The sequence below is a fragment of the Branchiostoma floridae genome, chromosome 12, assembly GCF_000003815.2.
Source record: "Branchiostoma floridae strain S238N-H82 chromosome 12, Bfl_VNyyK, whole genome shotgun sequence".
Classification (NCBI taxonomy): domain Eukaryota; kingdom Metazoa; phylum Chordata; class Leptocardii; order Amphioxiformes; family Branchiostomatidae; genus Branchiostoma; species Branchiostoma floridae.
In genome coordinates this window covers 6,769,127-6,785,862 of record NC_049990.1, presented here as the reverse complement: position 1 = coordinate 6,785,862, position 16,736 = coordinate 6,769,127, and the positions used below count along the sequence as shown (strand labels likewise).

The 16,736-nt window shown below is 43.3% G+C and overlaps 2 protein-coding genes across 2 annotated transcripts in view; both read right to left on the bottom strand.

The window, feature by feature from the left end:
* LOC118428109 (collagen triple helix repeat-containing protein 1-like) overlaps positions 1 to 5,992 on the bottom strand; it is a 13,644-nt gene extending 7,652 nt beyond the window's left edge. Inside the window, exons 1-2 of the mRNA XM_035838081.1 lie at positions 5,876 to 5,992; positions 5,231 to 5,423 (exon numbers count right to left, since the gene is read on the bottom strand). Of these exons, the coding sequence (XP_035693974.1) occupies positions 5,231 to 5,333 (103 nt within the window). The 5' untranslated portion in view covers positions 5,334 to 5,423; positions 5,876 to 5,992. The remainder of the gene's footprint in view (positions 1 to 5,230; positions 5,424 to 5,875) is intronic.
* A 2,703-nt stretch (positions 5,993 to 8,695) lies between these two features.
* On the bottom strand, positions 8,696 to 11,969 carry LOC118428083 (collagen triple helix repeat-containing protein 1-like). The gene is made up of 3 exons (XM_035838051.1): positions 11,817 to 11,969; positions 9,337 to 9,532; positions 8,696 to 8,844 (listed from the first exon to the last, which is right to left on the bottom strand). Exons 1-3 carry the CDS (start codon positions 11,967 to 11,969, stop codon positions 8,696 to 8,698), a joined length of 498 nt encoding a protein of 165 aa, XP_035693944.1.
* Between the last annotated feature and the right edge of the window lie 4,767 nt (positions 11,970 to 16,736).

The window sequence follows — 16,736 nt, the reverse complement described above, 5'->3', positions numbered from 1 at the left end:
ACGGAGGACTTTTTTGTCCATACCTTAACCTTCTTCCGGAGATTCGCCTGGGGTCACTGCGGATAGGGTACTATTCCAAATGAGGCACATGATTGCTTCTGACCGGGTTTCGCGTCGTTAAGAGCTGATGTCTGTAAAAACCAAGCAAAATCAGAAAAAGTTGGCCAAACTCAAAAAATCGATTTTCCTTAAATTTTGTGTGGTGGTAGGGCCTTGGTCCAAACCTACAAAAATGGCAAAGTTTTAGATCTGCGGTCACCGGTTGCCATGGCAACGGCCATTTTTCAAAATGGCGGATTTTCACCAAGAGAAGGCCTTGGTCGCGTCCAAAATAGGCCTTCTTTGGACTCCTGTAGCCCGCACAAATTAACAGATATTTTATTGATTCTCGGATATGTTATTACCCATATTCTAATGAGAAAAATAATATATAGTGATGCTCAAAATGTTTTTGTAGTGAGGTGCAGCAGATGTTTGAAAATGATGTGTTTTCGTGAATTTCCAAAATTGACAAAAATCAATTTTTTGACCATTTTTATTGACCATTAGCTCATTTACAGGCAAATCAATTTGCTTGATTTTTGGCACAGTTATAGTTTGAACCTTTGTATACATCATATGTAAAAAAAAGTTTGGGCCTCTTACGTATCGGACCGTGGTGGCCCCGAGAGTAAACCAATATTTCCATTTCAAGAAAATCGTAACCATAGAATTATTCCTGGAAAAACAGTCATAGCTTACCAAAAATGAATCTCAGTTTCATTTTATGTAGCAGAGGAACTTACCTATCACTTATAAAAGCAGGGTTGTTCTAGATTTTTTTATGATTGCCTTTAAAATGATTTTATTGAGTTTTTTTGGTCATTTTTAGACCAAAAAATGTATATTTTGGCCCAAGCACCCTGGTATTGCAACCAAATGACCTGAAATTTGATATAGGAATGTCCTGGACATGTACACACATGGGTTGATAACTGGTTTGCCATGTAATAGAACAAAATGCGGAATTTGGTGACTTTTTTTGGCATTTTCGGCCCAAAAAGTACATTTTTGGCCCCTGTACCCTGGTTTTACAACCGAATGCACTGAAATTTGGTATAGGAATGCCCTGGACACATGCGCACATAGATTCAATAACCATTTTGGCATACTGTTCAACAAAATGATTAATTTTGTGATTTTTGGTTTATTTTTTTCCAAAAAAAGTACATTTTTGGCTCCCATACCCTGGTTTTACAACTGAATGACCTGGAATTCGGTATAGGAATGCCCTGAACATACAATGTCATGTATGCGCACATGGATTCAATAACATGTTTTGCATACAGTACAACAAAATGCTTTATTTTGAACTTTTTGCCATTCTTTTTTCCCAAAATCATTTTTTGCTCCTGTTCCCTGGTTTTCCAAGTAAATAACCGGTAAAAATTTGGTATAGGAGCGCCTTGGAAATGGCTTTTATAGCCCGTTTTTGCATACAGTGCAACAAAACGCTTAATGTTGTACTTTTGGGTCATTGTTTTACCCAAAGTACATTTCTGGCTCCTGTTCCCTATTAGGCATTACAGGCAAATTACCTCCTAGACGCCTGTAACCCCCACAAAGTAAGAGATATTCTATTCATTCCCGTATATGTTATTACCCATATTTAGTAATAAGAAAAGTGGTATAAAGTTATACTCGAAAGTTTTTTGTAGTGAGGTGCAGCAGATGTTAAAAGATGACGTGTCTTTGTAAATTGCCAAAAAGTTTCAGAATTTAATATTATTTAGTTGGAAAAACAGGGTACAGGAGCCAAAATGTTTTTTTTTGGGGGGGGGGGGTAAAAAAAATCGTTCAGGTCTTCTAAATTTTTCTAGTTGTGAAACCAGGCTACACGAGCCAAAAGTGCACTTTCTTGTTTTTAAAAAATGGCCCAAAATAACAAATTAAGCATTTTGTTGTATTGTATGCCAAATGTGTTATTGGATCCATCAGCGCTTATGTCAAGGACATTCCCATACCGAATACAGGTCATTTAGTTGTAGAGCCAGGGTACAGGAGCCAAAAATATACTTTTTTTGGTAAAAAAAAATGACCAAAATTTAGCATTTTGTTGCACAGTATGCCAAAATGGGGCCGCGTGGCACGGGGCAGCACATTCGGCTCGAAACCAAGAGGTGGCGGGTTCGAATCCGACTGCTGTGTCACCGATCTTGTGCCCTTGGGAAAGGCACTTTACACGACTTTCCTCACTTAACTCATGTTTAAATGAGTATCTAGCTTCGGCTAGTGGCCTTGGTGGGGCTTTGTGGCCGAGACAAGCCTTAGGGGCATGTTCGGGCATGAAGCACCCGCCATGACACTCGATTCGGGGGTAGGAGGAACCCCTCACATCCTTGGTCGGAAGTCCTCCTAGGAGACGGAAACTCCAAATAATAAACCTGCATCTGCTGTGGCCGTCTTACGTGGCAAACAGTTCTGTTCCTGTAGGACTTAGTGCGCCAGTAGACGAGAGGGTGGAGTAGGGAGTGCACACCCCTCCTTCAACTTAAAAATAGTCACGTGCAGGCCAGGCAGACTGGTCGTCTAATCAACCTTGTCTGCCTACCATTGATCTTCGGATACGAAGAAACGGCCATTATCATGCCAAAATTATTATTGACTCTATGTGCGCATGTGTCCAGGGCATTTCCATACCAAAGTTCAGGTCATTTAGTTGTAAAACCAGGGTTTAATGGGCCAAAAATGTACTTTTGGCGCCAAAAATTATAGAAAGAGCCAGAAATGTACTTTGGGTAAAACAACGACCAAAAATTACAACATTACGCGTTTTGTTGCACTGTATGCAAAAACGGGCTATAAAAGCCATTCCCAAGGCACTCCTATACCAAATTTTTACCGGTTATTTACTTGGAAAACCAGGGAACAGGAGCAAAAAATGATTTTTGGAAAAAGAATGGCAAAAAGTTCAAAATAAAGCATTTTGTTGTACAGTATGCAAAACATGTTATTGAATCCATGTGCGCATACATGTATGTTCAGGGCATTCCTATACCGAATTCCAGGTCATTCAGTTGTAAAACCAGGGTATGGGAGCCAAAAATGTACATTTTTTGGAAAGAAATAAACCAAAAATCACAGAATTAAGCATTTTGTTGAACAGTATGCCAAAATGGTTATTGAATCTATGTGCGCATGTGTCCAGGGCATTCCTATACCAAATTTCAGTGCATTCGGTTGTAAAACCAGGGTACAGGGGCCAAAAATGTACTTTTTGGGCCGAAAATGCCAAAAAAAGTCACCAAATTCCGCATTTTGTTCTATTACATGGCAAACCAGTTATCAACCCATGTGTGTACATGTCCAGGACATTCCTATACCAAATTTCAGGTCATTTGGTTGCAATACCAGGGTGCTTGGGCCAAAATATACATTTTTTTGGTCTAAAAATAACCAAAAAAACTCAATAAAATCATTTTAAAAGCAATTATAAAAAAATCTAGAACAACCCTGCTTTTATAAGTGATAGGTAAGTTCCTCTGCTACATAAAATGAAACTAAGATTCATTTTTGGTAAGCTATGACTGTTTTTCCAGGAATAATTCTATGGTTACGATTTTCTTGAAATGGAAATATTGGTTTACTCTCGGGGCCACCACGGTCCGATACGTAAGAGGCCCAAACTTTTTTTTACATATGATGTATACAAAGGTTCAAACTATAACTGTGCCAAAAATCAAGCAAATTGATTTGCCTGTAAATGAGCTAATGGTCAATAAAAATGGTCAAAAAATTGATTTTTGTCAATTTTGGAAATTCACGAAAACACATCATTTTCAAACATCTGCTGCACCTCACTACAAAAACATTTTGAGCATCACTATATATTATTTTTCTCATTAGAATATGGGTAATAACATATCCGAGAATCAATAAAATATCTGTTAATTTGTGGGGGCTACAGGAGTCCAAAGAAGGCCTATTTTGGACGCGACCAAGGCCTTCCCTTGGTGAAAATCCGCCATTTTGAAAAATGGCCGTTGCCATGGCAACCGGTGACCGCAGATCTAAAACTTTGCCATTTTTGTAGGTTTGGACCAAGGCCCTACCACCACACAAAATTTAAGGAAAATCGATTTTTTGAGTTTGGCCACCCTATGCTTGGTTTTTACAGACAGAGCCGACACCTGGTCGGGAGCAGTCCACGTGCTCTCATTAACCACCTGTACATCCTCACCTGTCCATAGAACCTTTTATACGCCCAGAGCCTTTCATTCCCATATGTTGGCCGAGCTACGCCGGAGAGGTCGGACGGAGGTAGCTGGGGAGCTTTAGAAAGTAGAGGGACATGGACGGAAGTGACTTGAGGGTGTATGATTTTAAGTGGATGGTATAAAGATATGAGGAGGGTATGGAAAGACAGGCCTATGAAGCTGGGAACTAAATTGAATTCATAATGCGTCTGAACTTTGTGAGGTTTCGTACGGTTTAGGAACTTGTCAAGCGACATCAAGAGCTTGACACCATCCTGGAGATGGTAACAACACATCTTGAACTAGGAACATGGAGAAGGGTCTATTGTTGCGTTCGTCAAGCGCGGGGAGGTGACTGGGCCTGGTACACGCCTACCGCGGATGGCTTTGAACTCGGTTCCAAAAGGGAAAAGAGATAGGGCGGCAAATGATCTAGAATGTCTGGCGGGGCTTGGATGAAGTAAGATTCTTTTGGTAAGACACTGGATAGCGGGGATTGGAAAATGGCGGTAGCCCGCTTTGGGGGTAGCTGGGATGCGGCGAAGAAGAAGATGTTGGATGAGTTTAGGGCGGCCCGCCGAACATTCGCTAATCCAGCCGCGGACAAGAAGATTGGTGTAGCTTGTGTCAGACCGTCCCCGTTGCCGTGGATGTGTTGCACAAGAGACGTGGGACGTTTGGGGAAGTAAGGGCACTAAAACACCCGCCCTCCCGCCCTTTTTCCCGTTCTCTGCTCGTAGACCGTTCAGTGACCCTTCGGTCGACACTCCGGACTTTTTTGCCCATACCTTAACCTTCTTCCGGAGATTCGCCTGGGGTCACTGCGGATAGGGTACTATTTTCATCATTTGGCAAATTGCCGTAACTTAATAACGCCTGATTCCACATACACACACATAAATATGCTCTGTTTTATTTCAAAGCAGCTTCCATGTATTGTTGTTCGACAGGACGCCAGCTTTCTCTCCATAAATAGTAGATATATAGTCCCTTACTTGTTGACACACGGTGGACGTTTACCCCGGTAGTGTACACTACGCCGTCTATCGGGGCCGGATTGTTGCACTCCTCGCCGTTAACGGTGAAGAACCAGCGCATGCAGCCGGCGGCAGATCCTGTGTACCTCAGATCACCGTTCCACGTCAGGCGCAGAGCGGTTGTTGAGGACACCTTGTTGAACTGGCAGTCCTGTTGGTGGAATGACAGATGATTCTTATGTTAATCTTCACGGTTGACGGGAGGGAAATGTATTGTTTTTGTTCACTTTCTTCCTGCTAGCAAGTGGCAGGACAGAGCTGGGCAGGCTGGTCACAATGTATATGAATATGTTTGGATACACATATATATACATATTGTAAGATCATGTGGATACATATATATATATATAACGTTATTTTTTTTTTCGCGGTACTGCTCTTAAATTAATAGAACATGAACGATATGTAGCCTTGACGCCAGACTGTTTCCATGGACTTCACAAGCTAAATCATCGGCTCCAGGGTCAACATGCTCCTAAGTCTACAACCCCCCGCCCCCTCCCCGGAGTTAGACTCTAATAAACAATAGATATCATTGACATCGGGGGTCTGACATCCAGACCGTTGTACATGGGTAGAAAGGAGATTGTGGTGAATGGTTACCACAATCCTCCCAGAGTCCGCCCCGTTATTCAGGTTGTTCCAGACACACTGCTTCACTCTCGCTCTGGCTGCTGTGCCTGGAGACCCAGTCTCCCCCTTTTCTCCCCGGTCTCCCCTAGCACCATCCCCACCGACCGGTCCCTGCTCCCCTCGGTCTCCTTTCGCGCCGTCCCCGCCGACCAGTCCCTGCTCCCCTCGGTCTCCTTTCGCGCCATCACGACCTGGAGCGCCGCTGTTGCCAGGGACGCCGTGGTTACCAGGGAGACCGTTGTTGCCAGGGACACCGGGTAACCCCTGAGGTCCGCTAACGCAACTGCCACAATACTGTGTGAAATGACAAAAATATACACATGACGTGTGAATACTTGTGCGACAAGAAAATACTCCAAAAATGGACAGAGTATTTTTTACGCAATAGTAATTGAAAACATTTTCGCAGATTGCATCTATTTGTTCAAATGTAAGATATACAAACATTATGAGTATAGTCATGCACTGTGCAAATCAATGACTGGCCACCACAATGGTACTTGTCCAGAGCACTGTTTAACATTGTGAAGCTGCTACCCGCACCATTAAAACTTAGTTGACTGTCTGTGAACCTCATACTGTTGCATGAAAAGAAACCATTGTTGCCATTCTCAGAAAGGTCTGTTTTCTGTAGCTAGTTAGGTTTAGTTTGTGAGCAGTTTCGTGATAATAGATTAAACAAGAGCATAACTCAAGAAGTTACGGAGGGACTGCTATACTTGGCATGTGGGTCCATCATAGAACTCTTTATACTTTGAGCGTCAACAGAAATGGTTCGAAACAGTCTCCGAAACAGTGGCTAACAAATATATTTTGTTTCTTCACAGGTGTTGTTCGTCTTTGCGCCTGTCTCAATCCGGAAACAACGCTTGGAAATTCGTTACACAATATATGCATCTTAACATTTAGTAACGAAGTTTCATGGGAAAGTTCATCTTGTCCAACGGCGTAAAAGACATTAACGTTTTCTTTGATTAAGCTTTGAAGTTGCGTATATTGTGCGACGACTTTTGCCAACAGCTATTTCTGTAAATAGTTATTTGTAGATGTACATATCCTTGTAATATCCATATAAAACATTACGTTATAACGGAAATGAAGGCAATACAATGTGTAAAGAAGCGAGTTCGTTCCAAGTTGAAGGTAATGCGTCCAACGCGGAACCCACGTTATGAGGAAGTTGAATACAAATGAAACTTAATACGATACTGTGTGAGTCTCAGGTGAGCCTGAAGGACCCACTCCTCCCACCTGTCCGGTCCTGACGTCTTGGCTGCGACTTGTTGGTGTCAACATCGCCACAACGACCACCAAAACCGCCACACGGCAGTAAAAACTTATGATGGACTCTCGTCGGCTGTTCTAGACTGAAGTGTTGTGAGGAAGACTCGGAACTCTGCTACTTCCTTGACGGACGTCAACGTAAATGTAACCCCTATGTATGTATCCTTCTTCTTGTCACGTGACAGCACTGCGATCTGTAGCTACTGGACAATACTTTTTGGCGACGCTCTCAGGGAGCGAGTAAAATAGTATAGTATTACGGTTTTAATTCGCGACGCTCTCATAGAACGAGCCTAATAGTATAATGCTGTGTTCCATATGCAAGAATTCTAGGCATTTCTTATTCTGCCCGGGTATGAGTGGTTTGTCTTTTGTTTTGATACTGTGCTAACGCCGAAAACCTTTTTTTAAACTGAAGAATTTTCCAGTTCATTTTCAGGACCCACAAATCTTCCAATTTCAAGTGTTGTGTGCAATAGACATCACAAAGCGTACACAAAGATAAGGAGGTAGACCATGGACAAAGGAACGAAAGGAAATACGAATGGACGAACGTCAAGTTTCAGGAAAGCGACGCAAAAAGGAAAATAATTTATTGTCATTGTTTAAAACCACAGGCAACCAAGATGTGTCTAATGGATTTAATCCAATGACTTGGCCGTTCTAACTACATCAAATGACAAGCTAATGTAGTTCTTTACATGACGGTACCCAAGGCACCAGGTCTATAATTTTTTTTTCATTTTCTTTTCTTTTCTACTTTCATGTGCTATTTGGAACTGCGATGCCAGCCCACTAGCAAAGAACATATGAGAACAAATGACTTGTGGAATCAATATTTATTCACAGCAGCAAGGTAACGAAGTAAATATGTTGATTGTTTCTCTGAAGCAGAAAGAGTCGTCACGGTCGAATGTCATTGTATAAATGACTGATGCATAACCAAGAAAGAGTGTAGTTTGACTGAAGTTTGTAGAGATATTACCTATATCAGTCTATGTGACAGTTGAAAAGTTTCTTTATTGTTGCGGTTGTTCTAAAGCAGGTTTCAGTTTTCAACTTTGTAACAAAAAGTAAGCATGGCGGTGTTAAGTACACGGAAAATTGATAGACGACAACTTTTCTCTGCCGAGACATCCTGTGTGTGTAATAATACATTGGGTTTACAGTTAACTACAGGAGAACAATCGGGAAATGAAACACCACATTTAACACGGCACGTAATGTGTACAGACACACAAACAAAAAATATCAAACATCCACCCGGTAATGTGCTATAAAATCATGAACTGCCGGATTTAGAGGAAAACTCGAGAAAAATACAGCCAAAAGAACAGCACAGTAATCAAAACAGAATGTGATACGTCGTTCCTTTCTTCAGTTATTCTTCTTGGAAGATTTTGTTTGACAAAAGAGCCCACAGACAAACACACACACAGACACACCCAAACCAATATCTCCATTTTTCTTGAAGATGATTTCAAAATAACAAGTGACAGAGACACGCTAGTCAGCCATGTCCAGTTCCTCCAGGATCACTCTAGAGGAAGAATTATAGCCCGCCATGGCGTCTGCAGCTTGTCCATGTGCGCATGTGCCGACATTCAAAGCCACCATCAGAGGTCCGGCCGGCAGGTTGTAGCACAGGCCGTCAACTGGGAAAATGGAAAGCGACATATTTTACACATTATTTGGCAAATTACAGTATCTTTTAACGCCTGGTGCCTCATGTTGAACTTTGACTTTATTTGTAACGTGTATCATCTTTACAAATGCTTGCAATGAGCATAGCATATTATTAATAGTAATCAATATGAAAACCTTGGCTGAATGAAAGGTGTACCAAATGGATTTAAATCAAATCAAGAAATCAAATTAATTTGCATATATCGGAAAAAATAAAAACAGTGGTCCCGTAAACAGCGCGAAGATCTATGCTACCATTTCATGACTAAGTTACCTTTATTTCATTATGGACAGGCTAGCTTTCTATAAGGTATTTTGTTGAGTAATTTCTACTCCGTTTTTTTCGTTCCTTTAATGAAAGCTCTGACATATGCCCTGTTTTATTTCAAAGCAGTTTCCTTGTACTGTTGTCCGAGAGGATGCTTGCTTTCTTTCCATAAGAAGTAGATCTAACTCCTTACTTGTTGAAACACGATGGATGTCAAAGCCGTAAGTGTACGCTATGCCGTCTATCGGGGCCGGATTGCTGCACTCCTCGCCGTTAATAGTGAAGAACCAGCGCAGGCAGGCACTCGAGCCGAATCCATGATACCTGAGCTCGCCATTCCACGTCAGGCGCAGGGCGGTTGTTGAGGACGCTTTGTTGAACTGGCAGTCCTGTATGTGGGATGGCAGATGATTCCTATGTGTGCCTTCAATGAAGGGAAATTTATTACCTTTGCCAAGAAGGTTATATTTTGGGTAGCGTTTGTGTGTAGAAGACCAGCATAACTCAAGAACGCTTGGATGGATTGTATCGATATTCGGTTTATGAGTAGGTCTTGATGAGACCCGGAGGCGATTAGATTTTGGGACCCCTAGCTGCCAGTTACGGTACTGAAGAGTAACTTCCGGGTTTGATGTCTCGAGATCTGGACATGCTGCGGCTATGATTTTTAGTGATAGACAGCTCTAGATGCAAAGAGTAAGTGGTATAGGTTTGGGCCCCCTAGCGGTTTGTTTTGGAACTGCAGGACAGGTTTAGTGTCAGACTTTGAAAGGGAAGGAGCGACCGTAGGTAACATACTCTGTGACCTAAATATGGTTTATGTCGGTTGTGATGTTTTCTGTGGTGTATAACTCGGTGTTTATTTCGCATATAGAACACATCACATCGACTTATACCAAAAACTTACTTAAAAGCTAAAGGGGGGTCACACCTGCGTATATTTCAAGTGCGCATGATTTCCGCATGAAATTTTGTCAATACGCGGCCGTACGCTCAACATTTGGAATTTTTTTTTAATAAATCAAATTGTACGTCGAGCCCGTCTGGCGTTTTAGTCACGACTTCAGCGTATCAAATTCGCATCAGTTGCGTATGACTGCATATTTTGCGCAATAGAATTTTCCGTGCTGCGAATAGCTGCGTATGAGGTACGTATGTTGGGCGTATTCCGGACGCACACAACGCCTGCCGACCGCATGCCTGACGCACCTGGTGCTAATTGCATTCCAAACGCTATGGTATTTTGTAGATTGGTTGGGTGTGGTGGCCAGACGGTCAGGTTTGACTTTGGGCCTAATTGACTTTGAACCTGGCACAGAATGTTGATTTTTGTGTTAATTGGGGGTCTCCTCACATCTGCTTGAATTTGCCAGGTCTGTTTTTGGTTTAGCCCTTGTTTAGATTAGGGTCAGTTAACTTTTGCAATTAGCCAAAGATAAGGTGTCCAGTGGTGTGTTTCTGTAACATATAAAAGTTGCGCTAGCGTACGTCATTTATCATGTACATAAGTGTATTTGTACTGGTGCTGGGCATGTTTTTGTTATCTTACTGGTGCTTCCAGAGGTGTGTTGTAGTTTGCGAGGATCTCTAAGTTAGCTGCTTTCGATAATCATGGGGAAACGAAAGTGAAAGCAACTATCCAAACAGAAGAAGAAATGTAGGGAACGTTATTGTACAAAAAGTGGTACTGTATGTGCTTCTTTATTGTTCAAGTTGTTAGGGGTATACTGAACAGTTGTGTAATGAGAAAGGTATGTGTAAGTTGCTATGTATACGTGTGTCATCATTGTATTTGCTCACTTTTGTACTAATGGTCAAGTTTTATATTGTGTCCTGGGTGTTTTATCTGTATTTTATTTGCGAAATATCTCCAGAACAAAACATGCGATCGCAATATTTGGTACATGCCTTGTTGGTAGTAGCTTGACGGCCAGGTTTGATCTTAGGCCTCCTGGTGTTTGAACTTGACACTGCGGGTTGCCTTTTGGGTGTGTGGGGGGGGGGGGGCGTTTCTGGTGCTATATGTCTTAACGGTCAGGTTTGATTTGGGGCCTCCTTGTGTATAAACTTGATAAAGTGTAAAGTGGCATTTCCGGCACTATATCTCCAGACCGAAACGTGCGATTGTGATGTTTTTTGGTAAATGGATTGGTGGTGGTGTCTCGCAAGTTAGGTTTGATTTTGGGCCTTGAACATAATACTGCAGGTTGCCCCTTTTTTGTGTGCGGGGGCATTTTGGGCGTTAAACATCCAGAAGAAGATATCTATCCAGGACAATCAACTTCCACCACCGTTATAAACAAACCAGTTACACAAGTCTACAAACACCCAATACATTTCATGCAGGTCTGAGGTCTACGAACTCTTGTTCCGTTTAGTGTCAAAGTTTGCCTTTTGGTACTGATCTCAAACTGATGCATCCTTGTCTTCTAGACCTATACTACATAGAACAAACTAATCCACTACTAACTCAATCGCTCGGGCTATGGACGATATAAATGCATGTAGCCTGGACGCCAGACTGTTTCCATGGCCTTCACAAGCCAAATCCTCAACCTCCTTGCTCGGATTTAGACTCTATCGATAGATAGAATTAATGAGATCGGGAGTCTGACATCCAGGCTGATACGAATGGATAGAAAGTTTAATACTGAGATTGTGTTGAATGGTTACCACAATCTTCCCGGAGTCCGCGTCGTTATTCAGGTTGTTCCAGACACACTGCTTCACTCTCGCTCTGGCTGCTGTGCCTGGAGACCCAGTCTCCCCCCCGGTCTCCTTTCGCGCCATCACGACCAGGAGTGCCGATGTTGCAAGGGAGACCATTGTTCCCAGGGAGACCGTTGTTCCCCCTGTTACCGGGGTTAACCCATGAGGTCCGCTAACGCAACTGCCACAACACTGTTTGAAATGGCAAAAAAGCATGGCGTATGAAGAAAGTACTTTTGTAAACAAGAAAATGCGCAAAAAAAGGGGGGTAACAGTTTTTTAATATATTGTTCTACACTATATGTCCATCTCCTTTCATGTTACCTACAGGTAACGTTACCACTGGGGCCTGAACTTTTGTATCAGTAATGCCCTGCGGAATGAACTTTCATAGTGATGCCCGCCCCCCCCAAAAGGGGTGCTTGTCCATAGAGCTCCTTATTATTGTAACCCCCCCCCCCCCCCCCCCTCACACACACACACCATCGAATACGTGACTCTATGTTTACCTTATTCTTCCGCATGGAAAGAAAACCCTCGGTGTCATTTCCAAAGAAACTTAGGCCACAGCAAGTAAATTTAATGGATGGCATCCTATGCAGAATGCAAAAATAATGAGATAGCGCGATAAAACGCCACGTCCCCAACGGCACTAGCCTATGGGGAGTTTAGACACGACTGTGGTCCCTCTGTGTAGGAGAATGAAAAAAAACGAGATGGCTCAATTTTCAAAATATACACCATAAACGTCGTAACAAGATTTGAAGTGACAAAACGTGGCATCACAACTAACAAGGCATTCATTCCTGTATTAAAGAAGTGAACTAGTGTAGTTAAAGTGACATCAGTGTGGTCTCTCTCGGCTTTTCTTCGCTGACGAAGATCGTCTAGGGTTGTTTCACACGTCTGGTGCAGGCGCGCTGGTGGCTGACGAGCCCAATCCGTGACAGGCAGACTCGGCCGCAGCGGCTGCAGGTCAATGCTAGGTCTGTAGTTGGAGCCGTGACTTTGCGGGTCTTCCTCCTACTGCGCTTCTCTACAAGTGCAGCTTTGCGGTTCGTCTCGAAGGTAGTGACTGACTGGTTTACAGTGTGTCGCCAAGCCTCACGTTCAGCAGCAAGGGCTGACCATTGGTGAAGGTCGATGTGGCAAGAAGCCAGAGATTTCTTCAGAGAGTCTTTGAATCTCTTCTTTGGTGCTCCCCTGCGGCGGTGGCCGGTGGAGAGTTCGCCATAGAGGACAATCTTTGGCAGACGATGATCCTCCATTCTTGAGACATGACCTGCCCAGCGCAACTGCGTCTTCATCAGGGTGGCCTCGATGCTGGGGATCTCTGCTTGCTCAAGGACTTCAACGTTAGTGATGTAGTCACTCCAGTGTATGTTGAGGATGGTGCGAAGACATCGTTGGTGAAACCGTTCTAGGAGACGCAGGTGGTATCTATATGTGACCCATGACTCTGAGCCATACAGAAGGGTCGTCAGTACCACGGCTCTGTAGACACTGACTTTTGTGGCTTTCTTCAGGTGCTTGTTTTTCCAAACTCGACTGTGGAGTCTGCCAAAAGCACTGTTTGCTTTAGCTAGTCTATTGTCCACCTCCTTGTCAATTCTTGCATCAGAGGAAATAGTGCTCCCCAGGTAGGTGAACTGGTGGACTGGCTTCAGTTCTGACATGTCAATCATAATACGAGGTGGGTGGTACACCTCCTGTGGAGCTGGTTGGTGGAGAACTTCTGTCTTTTTCAGGCTGATTTCGAGACCAAACAGTCTGACTGCCTCCGCAAAGCAGGAAGTTACACGCTGCATGGTAGTCTCCGTGTGTGTCACAAGGGCAGCATCGTCAGCAAAGAGTAGCTCCCGTATGAGCTGCTCTAATGTCTTGGTATGGGCCTGTAGTCGCCGCAAGTTGAACAGGCTACCATCCAAGCGGTATCTTATGTAGATGCCGTCTTCGTCGCCGAGATCTTCTGTGGCCTGTTGGAGCATCACACTGAAGAAGATGGTGAAGAGGGTTGGGGCTAAGACACAACCCTGTTTCACCCCGTTGGTGATCGGGAAGGACTCTGAAAGGTCGTTCCTGCTTCTGACCTGGCCATGCTGGCTCTCGTGTAGCTGGATGACCATGCTGAGGAACTTTGGTGGACAACCTAGGCGGTCCATGATCTGCCATAGGCCTTTCCTGCTCACTGTGTCAAAGGCCTTCGTCAAATCCACGAAGGTGACGTATAGACCCTTGTTCTGCTCGCGGCATTTTTCCTGGAGCTGCCTGAGCACGAAGACCATGTCGGTGGTGCCCCTGTTAGCTCTGAAGCCACATTGGCTCTCTGGTAGGTGGCGTTCTGCAACGGCAGGTACCAGTCTGTTTAGGAGAATTCTTGCCAGGATTTTGCCTGCGATGGAGAGAAGAGTTATCCCCCTGTAATTTGAGCAGTCTGACTTTTCCCCTTTGTTTTTGTACAGGGTAATGATGACAGCGTCTCGTAGGTCTTGTGGTAGATTTCCCTGTTCCCTGTTTTGTGACATAAGTGTGGTACACTGGTATATATCCCTTGCCAAGCTGGCAACTCACTCACTCACTCACTCACTCACTCACTCACTCACTCACTCAATCCTCTTCTGTACCCAGTGGTACGTAAGGCTTCAGGAAGTTCTTCCATCGTTGTCTGTCGGCCAGCGACTCTTGGTGCCTCCTCCAATGAGAAACCCCTCTTCTTCTTCTACAACTACACTCATTTTGTTCTTAAATCAGGTGAAAATTGATGAGCGGTCATCCATAAAATTTACTTGCTGTGGCCTTATGTTCGTTGCGCGTGTGGTTTGGTTTTGGGGCAGTTTCGTGATTATAAGAGCATGACTCAAGAAGCTATAGACTACAGTTGGTATGTGTGTAGTTCAATGGAGTCATGTCCGCTATACAACGATTTCCCAAAGTCATATCCAGTTGCTTGTCAATGAGTAGCTGCTTTTTGGCATATCTTATTACATGGATGTCTAACCTTCATCAAGGTACCTACGATGTTTTGTTTGTTTGAATCATTATTTATTCACGAGAAGCTCAAATCGGGCCGCTTGTCGAATTCATTAATTAAGATCATGAGGGAGGTAACGGTTAGATAAAATATAACAGAGATACAACCTAACGTTACATTGAGTACTGATAAATCTATCAACAAATATGATACATGAGGAATTTCAACACAAAATGACACTTTATACGATACTGTGTGAGTCTCGGGTGAGCAAAATGATCCACTCCTTTGAATTCCTACATGCACCTGTCCGGTCCTGTCGTCTTGGCTGCGACTTGTTGGTGTCAACATCACCACAACGACCACAGCAACCGCCACACGGCAGTAAAAACCCATGATGGATTCTCCTCGGTTGTATAGAGTAAAGTGTCGTCAGGAAGACTCGGAACTCTGCTACTTCCTTGTGACGATCGTGGCTCAAAGTCAAGCGTAACCCTAACCTTTTCCTTGCCACGTGACATAACTGAGATCTTCTGAACCATACTTTTTGGCGACGCTCTCAGGGAGTGAGTCCAATAAATAGTATAGAATTGTGTTAGGGTGTTCATTGGTGACGCTCTCCCCATGGAATTAGCCTAAAAGCACAGTACTTTGCCTTATTGTCCATTTGCAGTACGATACAAATATGTCCATTCTCGTAGTGATAACAATAACATAATTCGAAAATAGCGTTATTCACCCGTTTTGTGCGTCTTTCCAAAATATATCCTTGGTCTTTCATGTGATTCTTTTTCATCGCGTGTTTGTTGAGAAACATAGGAAAAATCTTTGCCGTCATTGGTGACCCGTCTTTAGAAAAAAAGTTACCAGCAAAACAACGAAACCACATACGGCTGAAGGAATAAATTTGCTGTTTTCAAAGCAAATCCAGACATTAGAAGTACCAAGGGAGTACACATGATGTTTCGGCAGAGAAAGTTAAACGTCTCTGCCGAAACATCCTGCCGAAACATGGCAAAAATTGACCTTGACCTTTGGCTTCCCAGTCCCTATCCACTAACCAAATACTAATACAATCCATTCAGAGGTTCTTAAGTTATGTTGACCACAAATATCCGGAGATTCTAACACGCACACACACACACACACACACACACACACACACACACACGCACACACACACACACACACAGACACACTCAAAATCATATCTCCATTTTTCTTTGAGATAATCACAAAATAACAAGCGACAGAGACACGCTAGTCAGCCATGTCCAGTTCCTCCAGGATCACCCTAGAGTAAGAGTTCCAGCCAGTGTAGGCGTCTCCGACTCCGTACCCAGCGCATGTGCCGACGTTCAAAGCCACCGCCAGGGGGCCGGCCGGCAGGTTGTAACACAGGCCGTCAACTGGGGAAATGGAAAAGACATATTTTACACATTATTTGGCAAATAACCGTATTTTGTACGCCTGATTCCCCATGTATGTTTAACTCTGATTTTTCTTGTAACGTGTATCATCTTTAGAAATGATTGCATGCGATGAACATAACATATTATCAATAGTTATCAGTATGACAACATTGGCTGAATGAAAGGTGTACCAATTGGATTTGAATTTGATGAAGAAATGAAATTAATTTAATAAACAACGCGAAGATCTATGCATTTCATGATTAAATTTTCGAGAGGCCACCTTTTTTAGGGTATTTAGGAGTTATTTCTACTCCGTTTATTTCGTTCCTTTTAATGAAAGCTCTGACATATGATTTTATGTTTTATTTCAAAGCAGTTTGCCTGTATTCGTGTTCGAAGATGCCTATCTTTCTGTCTAGATCCAAACCCTTACTTGTTGACACACGGTGGATGTCAACGCCGGGAGTGTACACTACGCCGTCTATCGGGGCCGGATTG